The sequence below is a fragment of the Podarcis vaucheri genome (genome assembly GCF_965113315.1).
Source record: "Podarcis vaucheri genome assembly, chromosome: 1".
NCBI classification, from domain to species: Eukaryota; Metazoa; Chordata; class Lepidosauria; order Squamata; family Lacertidae; genus Podarcis; species Podarcis vaucheri.
This window is the reverse complement of record NC_138759.1, coordinates 8,001,138-8,014,526: the sequence shown is the minus strand read 5'-3', so window position 1 is coordinate 8,014,526 and position 13,389 is coordinate 8,001,138. Positions and strand designations below refer to the sequence as shown.

At 43.3% G+C, this 13,389-nt stretch overlaps 1 protein-coding gene across 4 annotated transcripts in view; it reads right to left on the bottom strand.

Moving 5' to 3' along the window:
- ARID4A (AT-rich interaction domain 4A) overlaps positions 1-13,389 on the bottom strand; it is a 61,944-nt gene that overhangs the window by 19,078 nt on the left and 29,477 nt on the right. For all 4 annotated transcript variants that reach the window (XM_082216698.1, XM_082216701.1, XM_082216700.1 and 1 more), the window contains one exon: positions 1,019-1,091. In XM_082216698.1, the coding sequence (XP_082072824.1) occupies positions 1,019-1,091 (73 nt within the window). The remainder of the gene's footprint in view (positions 1-1,018; positions 1,092-13,389) is intronic.

Here is a 13,389-nt window from a genome sequence, read left to right as displayed (position 1 = left end):
ATCATGCTCACTTGCTGCTTTCACAGCATATAGCGCTTTAGTTTGCTATCACTCTGCCTGGCACTTCAAGTTGCAGTGAATATAAGGAGTATTTCATTGATACTGCAACGGATTTGGACCTGACAAGCCAGCTTTTAATCTTTTGTGTTCTTGAACCTAGACTACCCACAGCAAACTTGATGGAAGAAGCCTGGCCCTTGAAAAGGTGAAGCCACAACATGCACCAAGCACAGTGGATCAAGTTTGGAAGAACTGGTCACTGGGAGCACATTACAGCGTGTGTGTTTTTTTTTTGTTTTAATCCAAATACAAATAATTTGTATTGGTTTTCATGTAAATACAACATCAACATATAAAACGTTTCTATACTTGGCTTTCTATAACCTTCTGGGTATACTTCAAGATGTTGGTGCACACATATAGGGGGTTTTCAGATGCTTGCTATTCTCAGGTGGGACTCTGTCAGATACCGGCAAATTCAGGTTGTGCAACTATAGTTGGTTGAGAGGTCCTGCACAACAAACCCACTTCCCCCAAAGATTGAAATTTTGCAGTAAGGAAAGATGCGGGAAAATGTGGGATAACACTTGCTTTGATGCAATGTCTTATTAACCTCCCTGCAAACAAGTCAGGATGCATGCTCAATAAATTGGTCATCTGGCAGTGCCCATATTCCACCCAAAAAAGGGTCCCACATACCTGCAGATACCTATGCCTCGCTTCTCTCGCATGCTGCTGCAAACTCATTACTGCAGTAAGATTGCTTAAGAGGATTCATTTTAGGTGATGGTGATGCTTAACGTTTGTAAACACGAGCCCAAATGCCTTGCACATCTACTCTGAAGTAAATGTCTCCAAGTTCAATGGGACTTCTCTTCGAATGCACAGGAATGTGGTCTCAATAGCATTCAGAGCACATCACAAGCATTCGGCGCAATCACTAAATATAGCACTGTTAAAATGCACTTCCACACTAGGTTCAGAGCTTCCATCATTCTAAAAGGCAGTCAAGCCTTACCTCTGTCTTCCATAAACTTGTAAAGCTGTTGGAGGAAATTGTCCCTCTCTTCAGGATCAAGCTCTTCCTCAGGCTGCCAAAAGAAAAGAAAAAAGGAGACACATTTTTTTAAAAAAAATGTCTATGCTTTTGCCTTAATTGCAGCATCATAAGCATTTGCATACGGAGAGCCGAGTTCGACAAATTTCAGATCTGCAAAAAAACAGTATTATAAAATTGGCAAGAGGGAACTATTCACCAAAATACGTTATATGGTATCCAAGCAACTTGATAGAAAGTGTCTTGCATGTTGACGTCTGATGGAGATTTGACAGGATCTGGAGCTGCCGTTAAATGCAAGTGGTCAGTCTTCATTTTGAAGGGACCCTGATGCCTGGCCTCATCCCCAAGAGACCACTGCCCCTGAAAATATACAGGGATTGGCTTATTAACCTGAAAAGCAGCTGAAGTTAGGTGCTCTATTAGAGTCACTAATCTCTGTTCAGTTTCAGCTGGAAAGTCATGGAACCACAAGCAGCATCACTTCAATTCTGAACTCACAAAGTATACCCTTCTCTCTTAGCAGAAGTGCTCTGGTTCAGGGTTCTTTCCAGCCAACTACACCCTTCTGCAGGATTCTGTGAGCTGTAAGGCAGAAGCAGGGAGCCCTTTGCACAACAAGGGCCACGTTTCCTTCCAGACAATCTTCTGAGGGCCACAGGCCAGCGGAAGGAGGGGCCAGAATAATAGTAAACAGAGCAAAGAATGTGAATTTACCTTTGCACAGCAGACTGGTTTCTTCACACACACCCATCTCTCCTCTATCCAGACAAGGAAGAGGAATGAGCAAAGTTCAAGTGAAACAGGGCCAATAAGGGATGTGGCCTGGGAAGTGTTCCAAGGGCCAGATAAGAGGCCTAGAGGGCCACTTCCTCACCCCTGCTTTAAGAGGCCCCAGCAGGACCACTGCCTCCTTCTCCCACCCCCAGGTTTCAACTGACAAGACACATTCTCTGGCTAGTGAACATGCTCAGTCCCCGCTGGGCTCTTCGGCCTCTGCATAGTTTAAGGTGCTTGTACTTCTGAAAACCTTGGGGTTCCCCCAAGAATGCCAACACCTCTCTCATGTTTCTGCTCAATTTCCGGTGGCCGAGTTCCCTATTAAGCGATCTATGCCAAGAATGAAGCTTTCACTCCTGCAGCACGTTTGCCGACTGATTTTTAAATCTCATCCAAGCACGGGAGACATGAATCTGCTGCAGCATCACACTTCTTGCGGGACAGCTACCAATCCCAGTCTCCCTCCAAGGAATGCAGGACCAGAATACATTGTTCCCAACCCCGCTGTGTCCTGATAGCTACCCTGCGGAAGCAGGCGACGCTGGAAGAGGGCTGTTGGCCCAAGGTCACCAAGCAGGCTTCTAGGCTGAATGGGAACTTAGTCTGGTCTCCCTGTTCCTAGCCCGGGATTCCAACGACTACAACACATCCTGGGACAGCTGCATCTGAGATACATAGGTAACTCCTCTCCATAAGTGACTTTTGCATCTATCTACATGCCCGGGGGGGGGGGGGGGGGATGGACGGCAGAGAATCCCAGATCACATCATTAATGACAGAAATATTCCTGGAAAGGAGATTTATTTCCATGGGGGAGTTATTCTCCCCTCTAGACAGCCTACAAACCATGATTTTGCAAACAAACATTTCTACTGACAATCATAATTATTCTTGAGCATTTATCGTGGTTCTCCTTCACTAAAGGAACTTTTCGTTCTGAAGAAAAAACTAAGTTGTGTCACCCAAGTGCTTATTTGGAGAGTATTTGGGGGCTGACATTATTAGAGTCACTTAGTGTTCATATTCTTTCACTTTTTGTGGTAGGGGAGGGAAGGAAAGCCAAATATATGTATTCCACAGTGCTGCAGGGGCCATTCTGTTCAATGTTTATTTCTCAGACAGGCTCCAGTAGCATCACATGAATCCTTAAGACTTTGCAATTTATTGTTTTCTGACAGACTGTGTGCACCAGCCTTTATGTTAAATTTTACAGCATCACAATAAAATGCTTCAGAAGTACTTCAGGAGTTTAGCGCATGTGTGTCAGGTGTAACTAAGCAAAATGTTAAATATTACACCAAGGTGATCCTGTTACAGCAAAATGGTTAAAAGTAATCTTAGGGTTTCTTTTGTGCACACTTTTACTGGGAGCGAAGTGCTGAATGGAGTTCTGAATATGTACCATTTGATTCAACCTGCTTCACATAAATTGGGATTGGACTGGAAAGGGTGGATGATGCTTGGTGTCAAATCATATGCTTTATGCATACAGGGACAGAAATTCAATCCCAAAATCCCTTAGGAGCACTGGGAAAACACCTTAGCCTTAAACCTACTAATCTGTAAACAAAGCTATAAGCCCCTATAGATTCCTCTTTGGAAGCAGGACTCTTATTTTTTCATATTTGATGATTGCCAAATTCATTCAGTGATGCTATGGGATACAGTTTTAAATAAAATGGGAGAGTTGTTTTCCCCAAACTCATGAGCTTGACTTGCACTTTTGTGCTTCTTACATCAGCTTGGAAAACGAAATATAATGAAAGTTCATCGCAGTTTTCTTAATTTAATTATTTAGTATTGCGGGCTATGCTCTGCATAGAATAAAATATAGAAACCTCAAACGCATAGGACAATCTTATGCATGTCTACCCAAGGTTTAAGCCCCACTGTGTAGATTGGGTGTTACTCCCCAGTAACTTGGACTAAATTGCAGGCACTGTGTGCTACTAAGGAATTTGTGGAATATTACGGGCTCTCTTGAGTAACTACAATCTTTTAAAATGGTTTTATCAGTGATAAAGGAAGTACAGCAAGTGACCCAAGTTTGATTTGTTGCCAGAGAAGTAAACAGGAGCCCTTGTTCAGGCTGGTGAGGAGTGGTTCCTCCTCCACACATATAGCCGGCACCTGCAGAAATCAACAGCCAAATCAAGTGTTGGTTTGTGCTGACCTTTAAAGCCTTAAACGGCCTCGGTCCAGTATACCTGAAGTAGCGTCTCTACCCCCATCGTTCTGCCCGCACCCTGAGATCCAGTGCCGAGGGCCTTCTCAGTAGTGGCACCCGTCCTGAGGAACGCCCTCCCACCAGATGTCAAAGAGAAAAACAACTACCAGACTTTTAGAAGACATCTGAAGGCAGCCCTGTCTAGGGAAGCTTTTAATGTTTAATAGACTACTGTATTTTAATATTTTGTTGGAAGCCGCCCAGAGTGGCTGTGGAAACCCAGCCAGATGGGCGGGGTATAAATAACAAATTATTATTATTATAAATACTAAGGAAATGTTAATGGCACTGGGGAAGACCTCTCATTCCTAGTTTTGCCTTAAATATTAAAAGGGTTTTAAATAGGAAGAAAATTTAATAGAGTTTGTTATTCTTCAAAAGGAGATAAACACAGAATTTGCTTCTGATGTGCAGTTTCTAGAACCTCCCAACCATCTTTTTTATAGCCTCAGAGGAATGTGTATATTTAGTGAGAATTCTAAATATGAGTATAGAGCATTTATGCAAAAGGTTTATAATGGCAGCTGAAGTTACCACACTGTGTCAGTATCAAGGTGTTGAAACATGCTGCAAAGGTTTTAATTAGGTTTTTGCATTCCAAATAAACAAGAGCGCCACAAATGTCTATTTTCTTTTACTGCATTATTTTATCAAAGTACTACGAAATTGCTGGAAAGAGAGTCAAGTCCATTCTGCGCAGGAAACGTTATGCACCTTCCAACAAGGACACAGGAGTCAAATGGCTATTGTAATTATTATGCTGCAGTAGGTATAGATGTTGTCAGTCGCACGGGCACTGAATATGTTCAGCCGAAAGGAAATTTATGTTTACAAGGTTAAGGAATTTCAGAACATGAAAGTCCTGCACACTTTTGAAAGTTATCATTCAACAAACGTGTATTTTTTTGCAGATGCAGCTGTCTCCAAGCTTTGGGGAACAATCTGATCTCCCAATAAAATTCTGTAATAATATGAATAAAGAACAGTACTAAAAGCTACCAATCATCTACAGGAACCCTGGTTTCAATCTTAATCTAGGGGTTTCATCAGATTCTATGACCACCTCCACCCTACTTTCCAAACTCTTTGAACCGAATGCATGTAGTGTGTGTAAGCCCAGCTTTAGAACTGAATTTAGCATGGAGACCGGGGTAATCCATATGGCGCCCCCTCTGGGTGTTGGGACTCCCAACTCCCTCCAGACCTATCAATCATGGTCAATGGTCAGGGATTCTGGGAGCTGGTCCAACAACACTTGGAGAACCAAAGGTTAGCCAATCCTGATCTAGGCTCTTGACTGAGGCAGATCTCCAATAACTATAAAAAGCAAGAAAAAGAGAAAACAAAAATCTGAAGAAAGTCAAAATGGCTGCTTTTGGTGTTTCTGCCTCCTCTGAGATAAACCCTCTGAACCTCTGTAAAGGTCCTTCAAGATCACAAAGGCCAGAGGACATGGTCCCCATTTTTGGACACACCAGAGGATCCAAGGGGTACAATGTCTGAGGAAAGAAAGTGCCTTCTGCTATTTTACTGAGTTGCATATGGATTTGGCCTTTTTGGCCAAATCTGAAATCACCTCCTCACCTGCTGGGGAATGGGATAGGTATGGATCCAAGCTAAGTGTAAAAGAGCAAGAGAATAATAACTGGAATAGCTTTCAACCTGATAAAATCTCAATACAAAAGCTTTCAATTGTAACCCAAGAGCAACTCATTAAAGCTCAGGATTAACAAGCAGTATTTTGGGACAACTGCAAAAAAAGAACCTGATCACCTGGATAATGGTACCTTGATGCACTGTTGCACATGGCGGTAATAACAAAGCCAGAAACCAGGCTTTGGGAAGAAGAATGGCAAAGCCACATCACACCCACCATTTCTACAAGTCACTTCAGATAAATTGCCAACTTGCTACAAGGGCTAGGAAGACATTTCCTGGCTCGAAACTCAGTACTTGAATGGTTCAAAGGTCTTATAGTACTGTCAGGGGGAAAAAATCAGAGGATAAATCAATATGTAAGAATAAGAATAGTTGACGTATTAACATATCCATGTGGGAAAGGGGTAGTACAGGGGTAGGCAACCTAAGGCCCAAGGGCCACAAGTGGCCCACGGGGGTCGTTTAACCGGCCCATGAGCCGCCTCCAGAGCTGCCCATTCAGTGAGTCCCCGCGTGCGGCGCTAAACAAGCGCAGTGCAGGGACTTGCCTTCCTGGTGTTGGAAATCGCGTCTGCGCATGCTCAGATGCAGAAAATCGCATTTGCACAGGTGCAGGAAATCGCGACCGCGCGATCCGGCCCATGGAGGGATCTCCACTGGAGTTAACCAGCCCAGGCGAGGTAAACCTTGCTGACCCCTGGGGTAGTATGTTGCAATGGGGGAACTGGTTTCTTTTCACTGACTGAGTTCTGGGTTCAAATTCCTACACAGGTACAGTGAAAACTGCATGCAGAAAAGGGGAGGCACAACAATAAGCAGCACACCAAGCACTGCTGTGGTTACACAGGCACCATACATTTCAATAGGACATGGGTTTGAGCCTCAAACAATCTCAATCTCCACTGGAGCAAGTGAAGCCGTGACTGGTGGATTGGACCCAGCGTGTCCTTTATCCAGAGGTGGCTTACCAGTCCCAAGGCCCATTCCACTGCCAGAACTGCAAGAAAAACCACCAGGTGACAAAATCTCAGCACAAAAGCAGGTTTATAAAAAATCGCAGCCCGTTTCGAACAGACCTCCACCCCAGTTATTTTAAATATTACATTATTTTAAATGTAAAAGATTTTACATAGCAGGAAGAGAAGCCGGATGAAGTGCCCCTTCTTAGGACTGCATTTTACTTCTGAATCAAACCACTGAAGAAAAGAAAAAACCTGACATAATAACATAATATGCTTGAATATTTCCTTGTGGGGGGACTGGGGGGGGAGGAGGAGGAAAGGACTGGACTAGGTTTTAAGGAGATACATATATAACACTTTGACTTAATGATCCAGTAAGAATGATTTCTGCTGACAATATAAAAAGCAAATGCCAGTGTTCCACCAGCCAGACTGATCTCCATATCTTCACTTTTATATAAAGGTTCTCTCCTGCCACATGAAACAATAGATTCTGCATCCCCCCCCCCATGCTAATCTCTCTTTCTGGTGTACTTTACCTTCCAGTCTCTATCAACATTTTAATTCCGAGTTAGGTCTAAAAAGAAATGCACAGGAATGCAGTTTTTATTTTAAAAAAGAAAAAACAACGCTCCCCCCTCCCTCCTCTTTTGTTTGAAAGGCAGAAGCTCTTTAGGAGCCAAGTACCAGTTGTAAGAAACGACATATAAAAATATTACCCAGGGGTTAAAAGAAGGGGGATCGCCCTTCATTCACTTACCTGCGACAACGGTGTATTTACAAATGCTAACACACACAGACACACACACAAAAAACCCCCTAGCGCAGATTGCAACAGTTCACACCCTGCAAAATGTGGCCTATTCACTCTGTATAACAACATGAGGGAGGGGGAGGAGGAGAGAGAATCCACATTCCACAAACGATCAAGCCCTTACACTTTGCTCAGTATTAAAGCATGTTTGCATGGAAAGTGACTCCATTTTGTTTAAAAAGCCATTCTTTTTTCTGGCACAGGAACAAGAAATATCTATACATGCATTTTTTAATTTATTTTATTTTGCAAGGGGGGGAGAGGGGAAAAAAAGAGAGGATTGCATGCATTGCCACATGCATTGCTGAAGAGATCAGAAAACTTAAAAAAAAAAGTAAACCCCACCCCTCACCAAAAAAAAAAAAAGGAAAGAAAAAGAAAAAGCCACCCCCACCCACAGGGGCCGAAATGGATTAATGCTACACCTACTGAACGCGCGAGGAGTCCTTACCCGGGTGCTGCGTTTTCCTCCCAAGTGCAAACTGGGTTTTTAAAATATGTATATATATGTATTTGCTTTTTCTACCTAATCTGCTCTCGGTGCCTCGCTGTACTTCAGCCTAACTTGCAAATATTTGCGTCCCTTTCTCTCGCTGCACCGAAGCCGCCGCCGCTCTGCAGCATTGCTCCTCACATCCTCTCCCCCGGTCCGTTCAAATAAATAGGTAAATAAATAGATAAATAGGTAAATGCAAGGAAAGGGAGGAATCGGACATTACATGAGAGGAGGAGGAGAAGAAAGGAGACAGCCCATTTCAAAGCATCTGGTAAGCCTCCCCGGGCAGCCTGCCAAAAGCCTCGGCTCAATCGCCCCCGAGCATGCGCACTCGCAGCCAACAGTGCGTCGCCATGGCAACCCCGCAGGCAGCCTCGAAGCATGAACAGCCATTCTGTTTGCAGCCTCGCAAGGCCGCAGACGGCGAGGGGGAAGCGAAAGGGAAACACGGCCGCGCCGCCGCGCTTTCAGCCCGGCCAAGTTTCCTCCTCGCCCAACAGGCTCAAGAGCCGAGCCCCCCCCCCTCCGTGTAAGGGGGGGGAGGATTCGCAAAGTCCACATTGCTTATCCTACATAACCCCCCCCCCAAAGAACGACCCATTAAAAAGCAAACAAACCACCACCACCCTCACCCTGTGCTTGGATTTAAAACAAACGCACACCCAAAAGCATGTAACTGCAGGGTTTGGGCCAGGCGAAGTAAAACAAGCTCTTCCTCGGGGGCGGTGCAATGATTTGCCGCTGCTTCCCTCGGAAAAAACCATGCACTAAGGGCTCCTAACCTTTTTTAAAGGAAAGAACTTAAATCCAGAAATTAAGAAGCACCTGCGAGTTTTCTTAAGGACACCCAACGAACCTCTGGGGCTTCTCTTGCGTTAAACAAAGACAAATGGGGTTAGGCCCCCAAAGGGCGCGACTGCTCGCCGGCCACGTGCTTTTAAGGCCCACCGAGAATGGGGCACGGAAGAACGCCGTGAATAACAGGTCTCACAAACCATTGCTTCCTCCGAAATACAGTGGTACCTCGGGTTACAGACGCTTCAGGTTACAGACTCTGCTAACCCAGAAATAGTACCTTGGGTTAAGAACTTTGCTTCAGGATGAGAACAGAAATCATGCTCTGGTGGCGCGGCGGCAGTGGGAGGCCCCATTAACTAAAGTGGTGCTTCAGGTTAAGAACAGTTTCGGGTTAAGAACGGACCTACGAAACGAATTAAGTACTTAACCCGAGGTACCACTGTAGTCCCCACTCCCCCATCCACAAAAGGCAGTCAGGCCAGGGATTCGGGCTGCTAACCTGTGTTTATAAACTGGGCCCGCTCCTATGCCAGATGTGCCCATTTGTAGCAGGTGAAGCCACCCACACTGCTCACTCTCCAAACTGCCTCCACACAAATCCCACTTCAGGCTTAAAGTCCTAAAAGCAGGACCCACAAGCTACAGAAAAAGACTGGAGAATGAATGGGTTGCTCTCCAGATGCTCTCCAGTCCAGCTCCCATCAACCTCAATAGGCATGGCCGACGGTCAGGGTCCAAGAATGTCTGGGGTCACAGGTTCCCCGTCACTGTTATAGGAGGAGACCCAAGAGAGCAGCAGAACCACCGTCAAGAGAGACACTTGATTGGCAAGCCGAATGAAGCCTTAATTTGTTCTTCCAGTTTTTATTAAAATCACTTAATGCCCTTGAATGGGTGGACTTTGTGAAGGGAGGCCAAACATTGCTACTTATTTCTAAGGAAATAAAAAAATTTCTTCCAGTAGCACCTTAGAGACCAACTAAGTTTGTTCTTGGTATGAGCTTTCGTGTGCATGGTATCTGAAGAAGTGTGCATGCACACGAAAGCTCATACCAAGAACAAACTTGGTTGGTCTCTAAGGTGCTACTGGAAGGAATTTTTTTATTTTGTTTCGACTACGGCAGATCAACACGGCTACCTATCTGTAACTAGTTCTAAGCAGTGTGCAATGAGGTTGCAAGAAGAAAAGAGGAATAAAAGTTAAGATTAACCAAGGAGTCAGGAAAGCTTAAATAAAGAAATAATTGCTCATTGGGGGGGGGGGGAGCAGGCCTGTTTGACTTCAGCCTGGAGTGTATTTCACAGATTGACTATCCAAGGGGAAACCAGCTTGCTAAAGGCTCTCTTCATGAACACACAGGTAACACTGAACCTGCTGAGATGCACGAAATTGATCTTTTCAAAGAGAAAAACCAACATGGCTACATTAGTAGGCAGTCCCCTCTTTCAGTATTTACGTTCTCTGATAAAGTAGATGGTGCCCCACACACCGAAGGCGTTAACACAGCAGAAGCATTAATGGTTCGTTTTCCCATAAGGCCTGGCCTCTGGCACCCTGCCAGAGAGATCCAATATGGCAAATGCTGCTCCTGTTTTCAGATGAACTTCAGATGCTGTTGGATCCCAACCCTTGTTCACTTGAGTCATCATGGCCAACAGTCGGAGGTGATGGGAGTTGAGGTCCAGCAACATTTGGAGGGCCACAAAATCCCCATCCGTTTTAGGACTTTGCAGCTGGTTAACATCCAGTTTAGACTATTCACAACTTGGTGTGCATGCGTGCTACCTTTAAAGACACCCCAGAAACTGCAGTTGGTTCAAAACAGAGGCATTAGGGTTCTTGGCGGAGAATTTGATCATTTTATGCCAGTGCTTTAGAAGTAACTTACATAGTCTTGGCACATTAAAAAAATCATTTAAAAAATTCACATTTTACATTCCGGGAATGAAGCTTCTATTAAGCCAGAAAGTGTTATTTTGTAAAGAAGAGAGAAGATTGCATAGCATTACAGGAATGTGAATGAGGTGTTTCATCTCTTGCTTTATCCTGCAAAAAACGAATAAGGCTCACCTATCAATAAGTTTATTTTCATGATTGTAATATATAGTATAGGTAAAGGTAAAGGTACCCCTGCCCGAACGGGCCAGTCTTGACAGACTCTGGGGTTTGTGCGCCCATCTCACATCTATTGGCCGGGGGCCAGCGCTGTCCGAAGACACTTCCGGGTCACGTGGCCAGCGTGACAACGCTGCTCTGGCGAGCCAGAGCCGCACACGGAACGCCGTTTACCTTCCCGCTGGTAAGCGGTACCTATTTATCTACTTGCCCCCGGGGGTGCTTTCGAACTGCTAGGTGGGCAGGCGCTGGGACCGAGCAGCGGGAGCGCACCCCGCCGCGGGGATTCGAACCGCCGACCTTTCGATCGGCAAGCCCTAGGCGCTGAGGCTTTAGCCCACAGCGCCACCCGCGTCCCTTACAATATATAGTATTCCTTTTGTAAACTAATTTTATCATCAGGATGGTCTCCCAGGTTTTCCTCACACATTCTATCAGTGTTGGAAGATTTTTATTTTCCCCACTGCTAAGCTATACAAAGCTTTGCTGCTATCAGAACAGTTATTTACCAATTAGAGATTGTTGTTTATAACTTCAGACCAAGGCATGCATATGAGAGCAGTTTTTGAATTCCTCGAAAGTGTATAATCAATGCTTTCATGTATTATTTTCAAAATTGTTGCTCCCAGAGTCTTTATTTTTATGCAGTTCCAAAATATTTCTGTCTTTGTATTTTTACAACCCCCACAATGTGTATTTTGACTATATTTTGCTCAGGCTATAAGGAGTAAGATACTATTGAACGAGTGTCTTGAAATAGTTTTCTTTCAGATTAACACTTAGTAGTGTTGTTGGGATATTTTTGACCATCCAGACCCATTCTGCTTGTGACTAAGTTAACAAGTCCATTGACCACTTTCTTTTATACATATAATGCGTGCAATTGTTCTCTCTTTTTAAAGTAATTTTTATTAAAGATTTACTTTGATTACAAAAGCACATGCATTGCCTTTATTTAATTGTTTTCTTTTAAACTGGGAAAGTGTTAAATATATTTTGTAATTTCCTTATTTTTACCAGATTGTAATAAAATTCCATACATTATCCATAAATGTCCCACTGTATATCTTAGCTGAAAGTGGACTAATGGTGGTCACCTTTGAATTAAGGCTGTTGCCACCTGTTCATAGGAGAAAATATGCTCTTGTTCAAGCCAACATCTAATGTTTAACAGGTTATTCCAAATAGTCAGGTCAATAGTTTGCTATACTTGGTTATTGGTCATTTTTTAAAATTGTGGTTAACCGAGACAGAGTTTGAGTAAATTTTTGCAAACAATTGCTCTAAAACAAGATTGCAAACAAGCAAGGTGTTAATGGGCAACCTTGATGTGCTCCTTGTTGCACATAAATAGATGTAGATAAATGATTATTGATAAACACTTTGACAATAGGTCTTTGGTATAATAAATCTATTCAAGTTTTGAACTTTCCTCCCATATTAGTTTACTGTAAAACTCTTTGTAGGAAAAGCCAGTCTACTCTATCAAAAGCCTTTTTTTGTGCCTAAAAAACCCTGGAATATTGTTTGTTGATGTTTGTGATTGCATGGTCAATTTGTTTTTTGACATTATGCTGTAATTTCCTGTTTTATTAACCTGTTTGCTCCTGTTTTACATATTTGTACAGTATGTTGTTTATTTGCTTTGCAATTAGGAAGGACCCTATTTTAACAACTTGATTTAGCAGAGAAATCAGTCTGTATGGCTGAGGTACCATAGGATCTTTGTTATGTTTTGGTATAACTTTCACTATTGCTTCAGACCACGCCCTTGGTAGTAATTGTTAAGTGCAAATACAGTGGTACTTCTGGTTGTGAACGGGATCCGTTCCTGAGCCCCGTTCGCAACATGAGCAGAACGCAACCCGCAGTGGCATTTCTGCGCATGCGCGAGCGGCGAAACCTGGAAGTAACCCTTCCTGAAAAAATGTATCATGAAGCAAATGTAACATGAGGTATGACTATATCATTTATCTATAGTACTATATGATTTATACAAACGATTTGTATAATTCACTGGCATCTATGTTTATATCTGTGTTCTTAATTTTGGGCGTGCGGTAATATTAGTTCTTGTTGTATTTATGCAGCTACTTTGTATCTTTTATCATATATTTACATTGCTTTTTGTTTACTGTAAACCACAGAGAGACCTTTGTTATGGGACAGCATACAAATGACAGAAACAAGCAACTAATAAATCACCTGTTGCACTGCAGCCAGGAGGAGGCAAACAGGTATATTGTTGCCCTCCAACCTCAAAAAAGAGTGAGACAATTCAACAGATTAAACTTAATTTATACCCAAAGAACAGTGAGGGCCATAATTTCTGACAAGAATGGTTCCAGAAATATGAATGGTTATGGAGTATTATCTATCAGCTAATGTATGGTATAGCTTTCTGCTATGCTTGCTGAAAACTCCAACCAAATATGTTAAAACAATGTGTCTTAATTTAAGGGGTCTGAAGGACTGGAAAA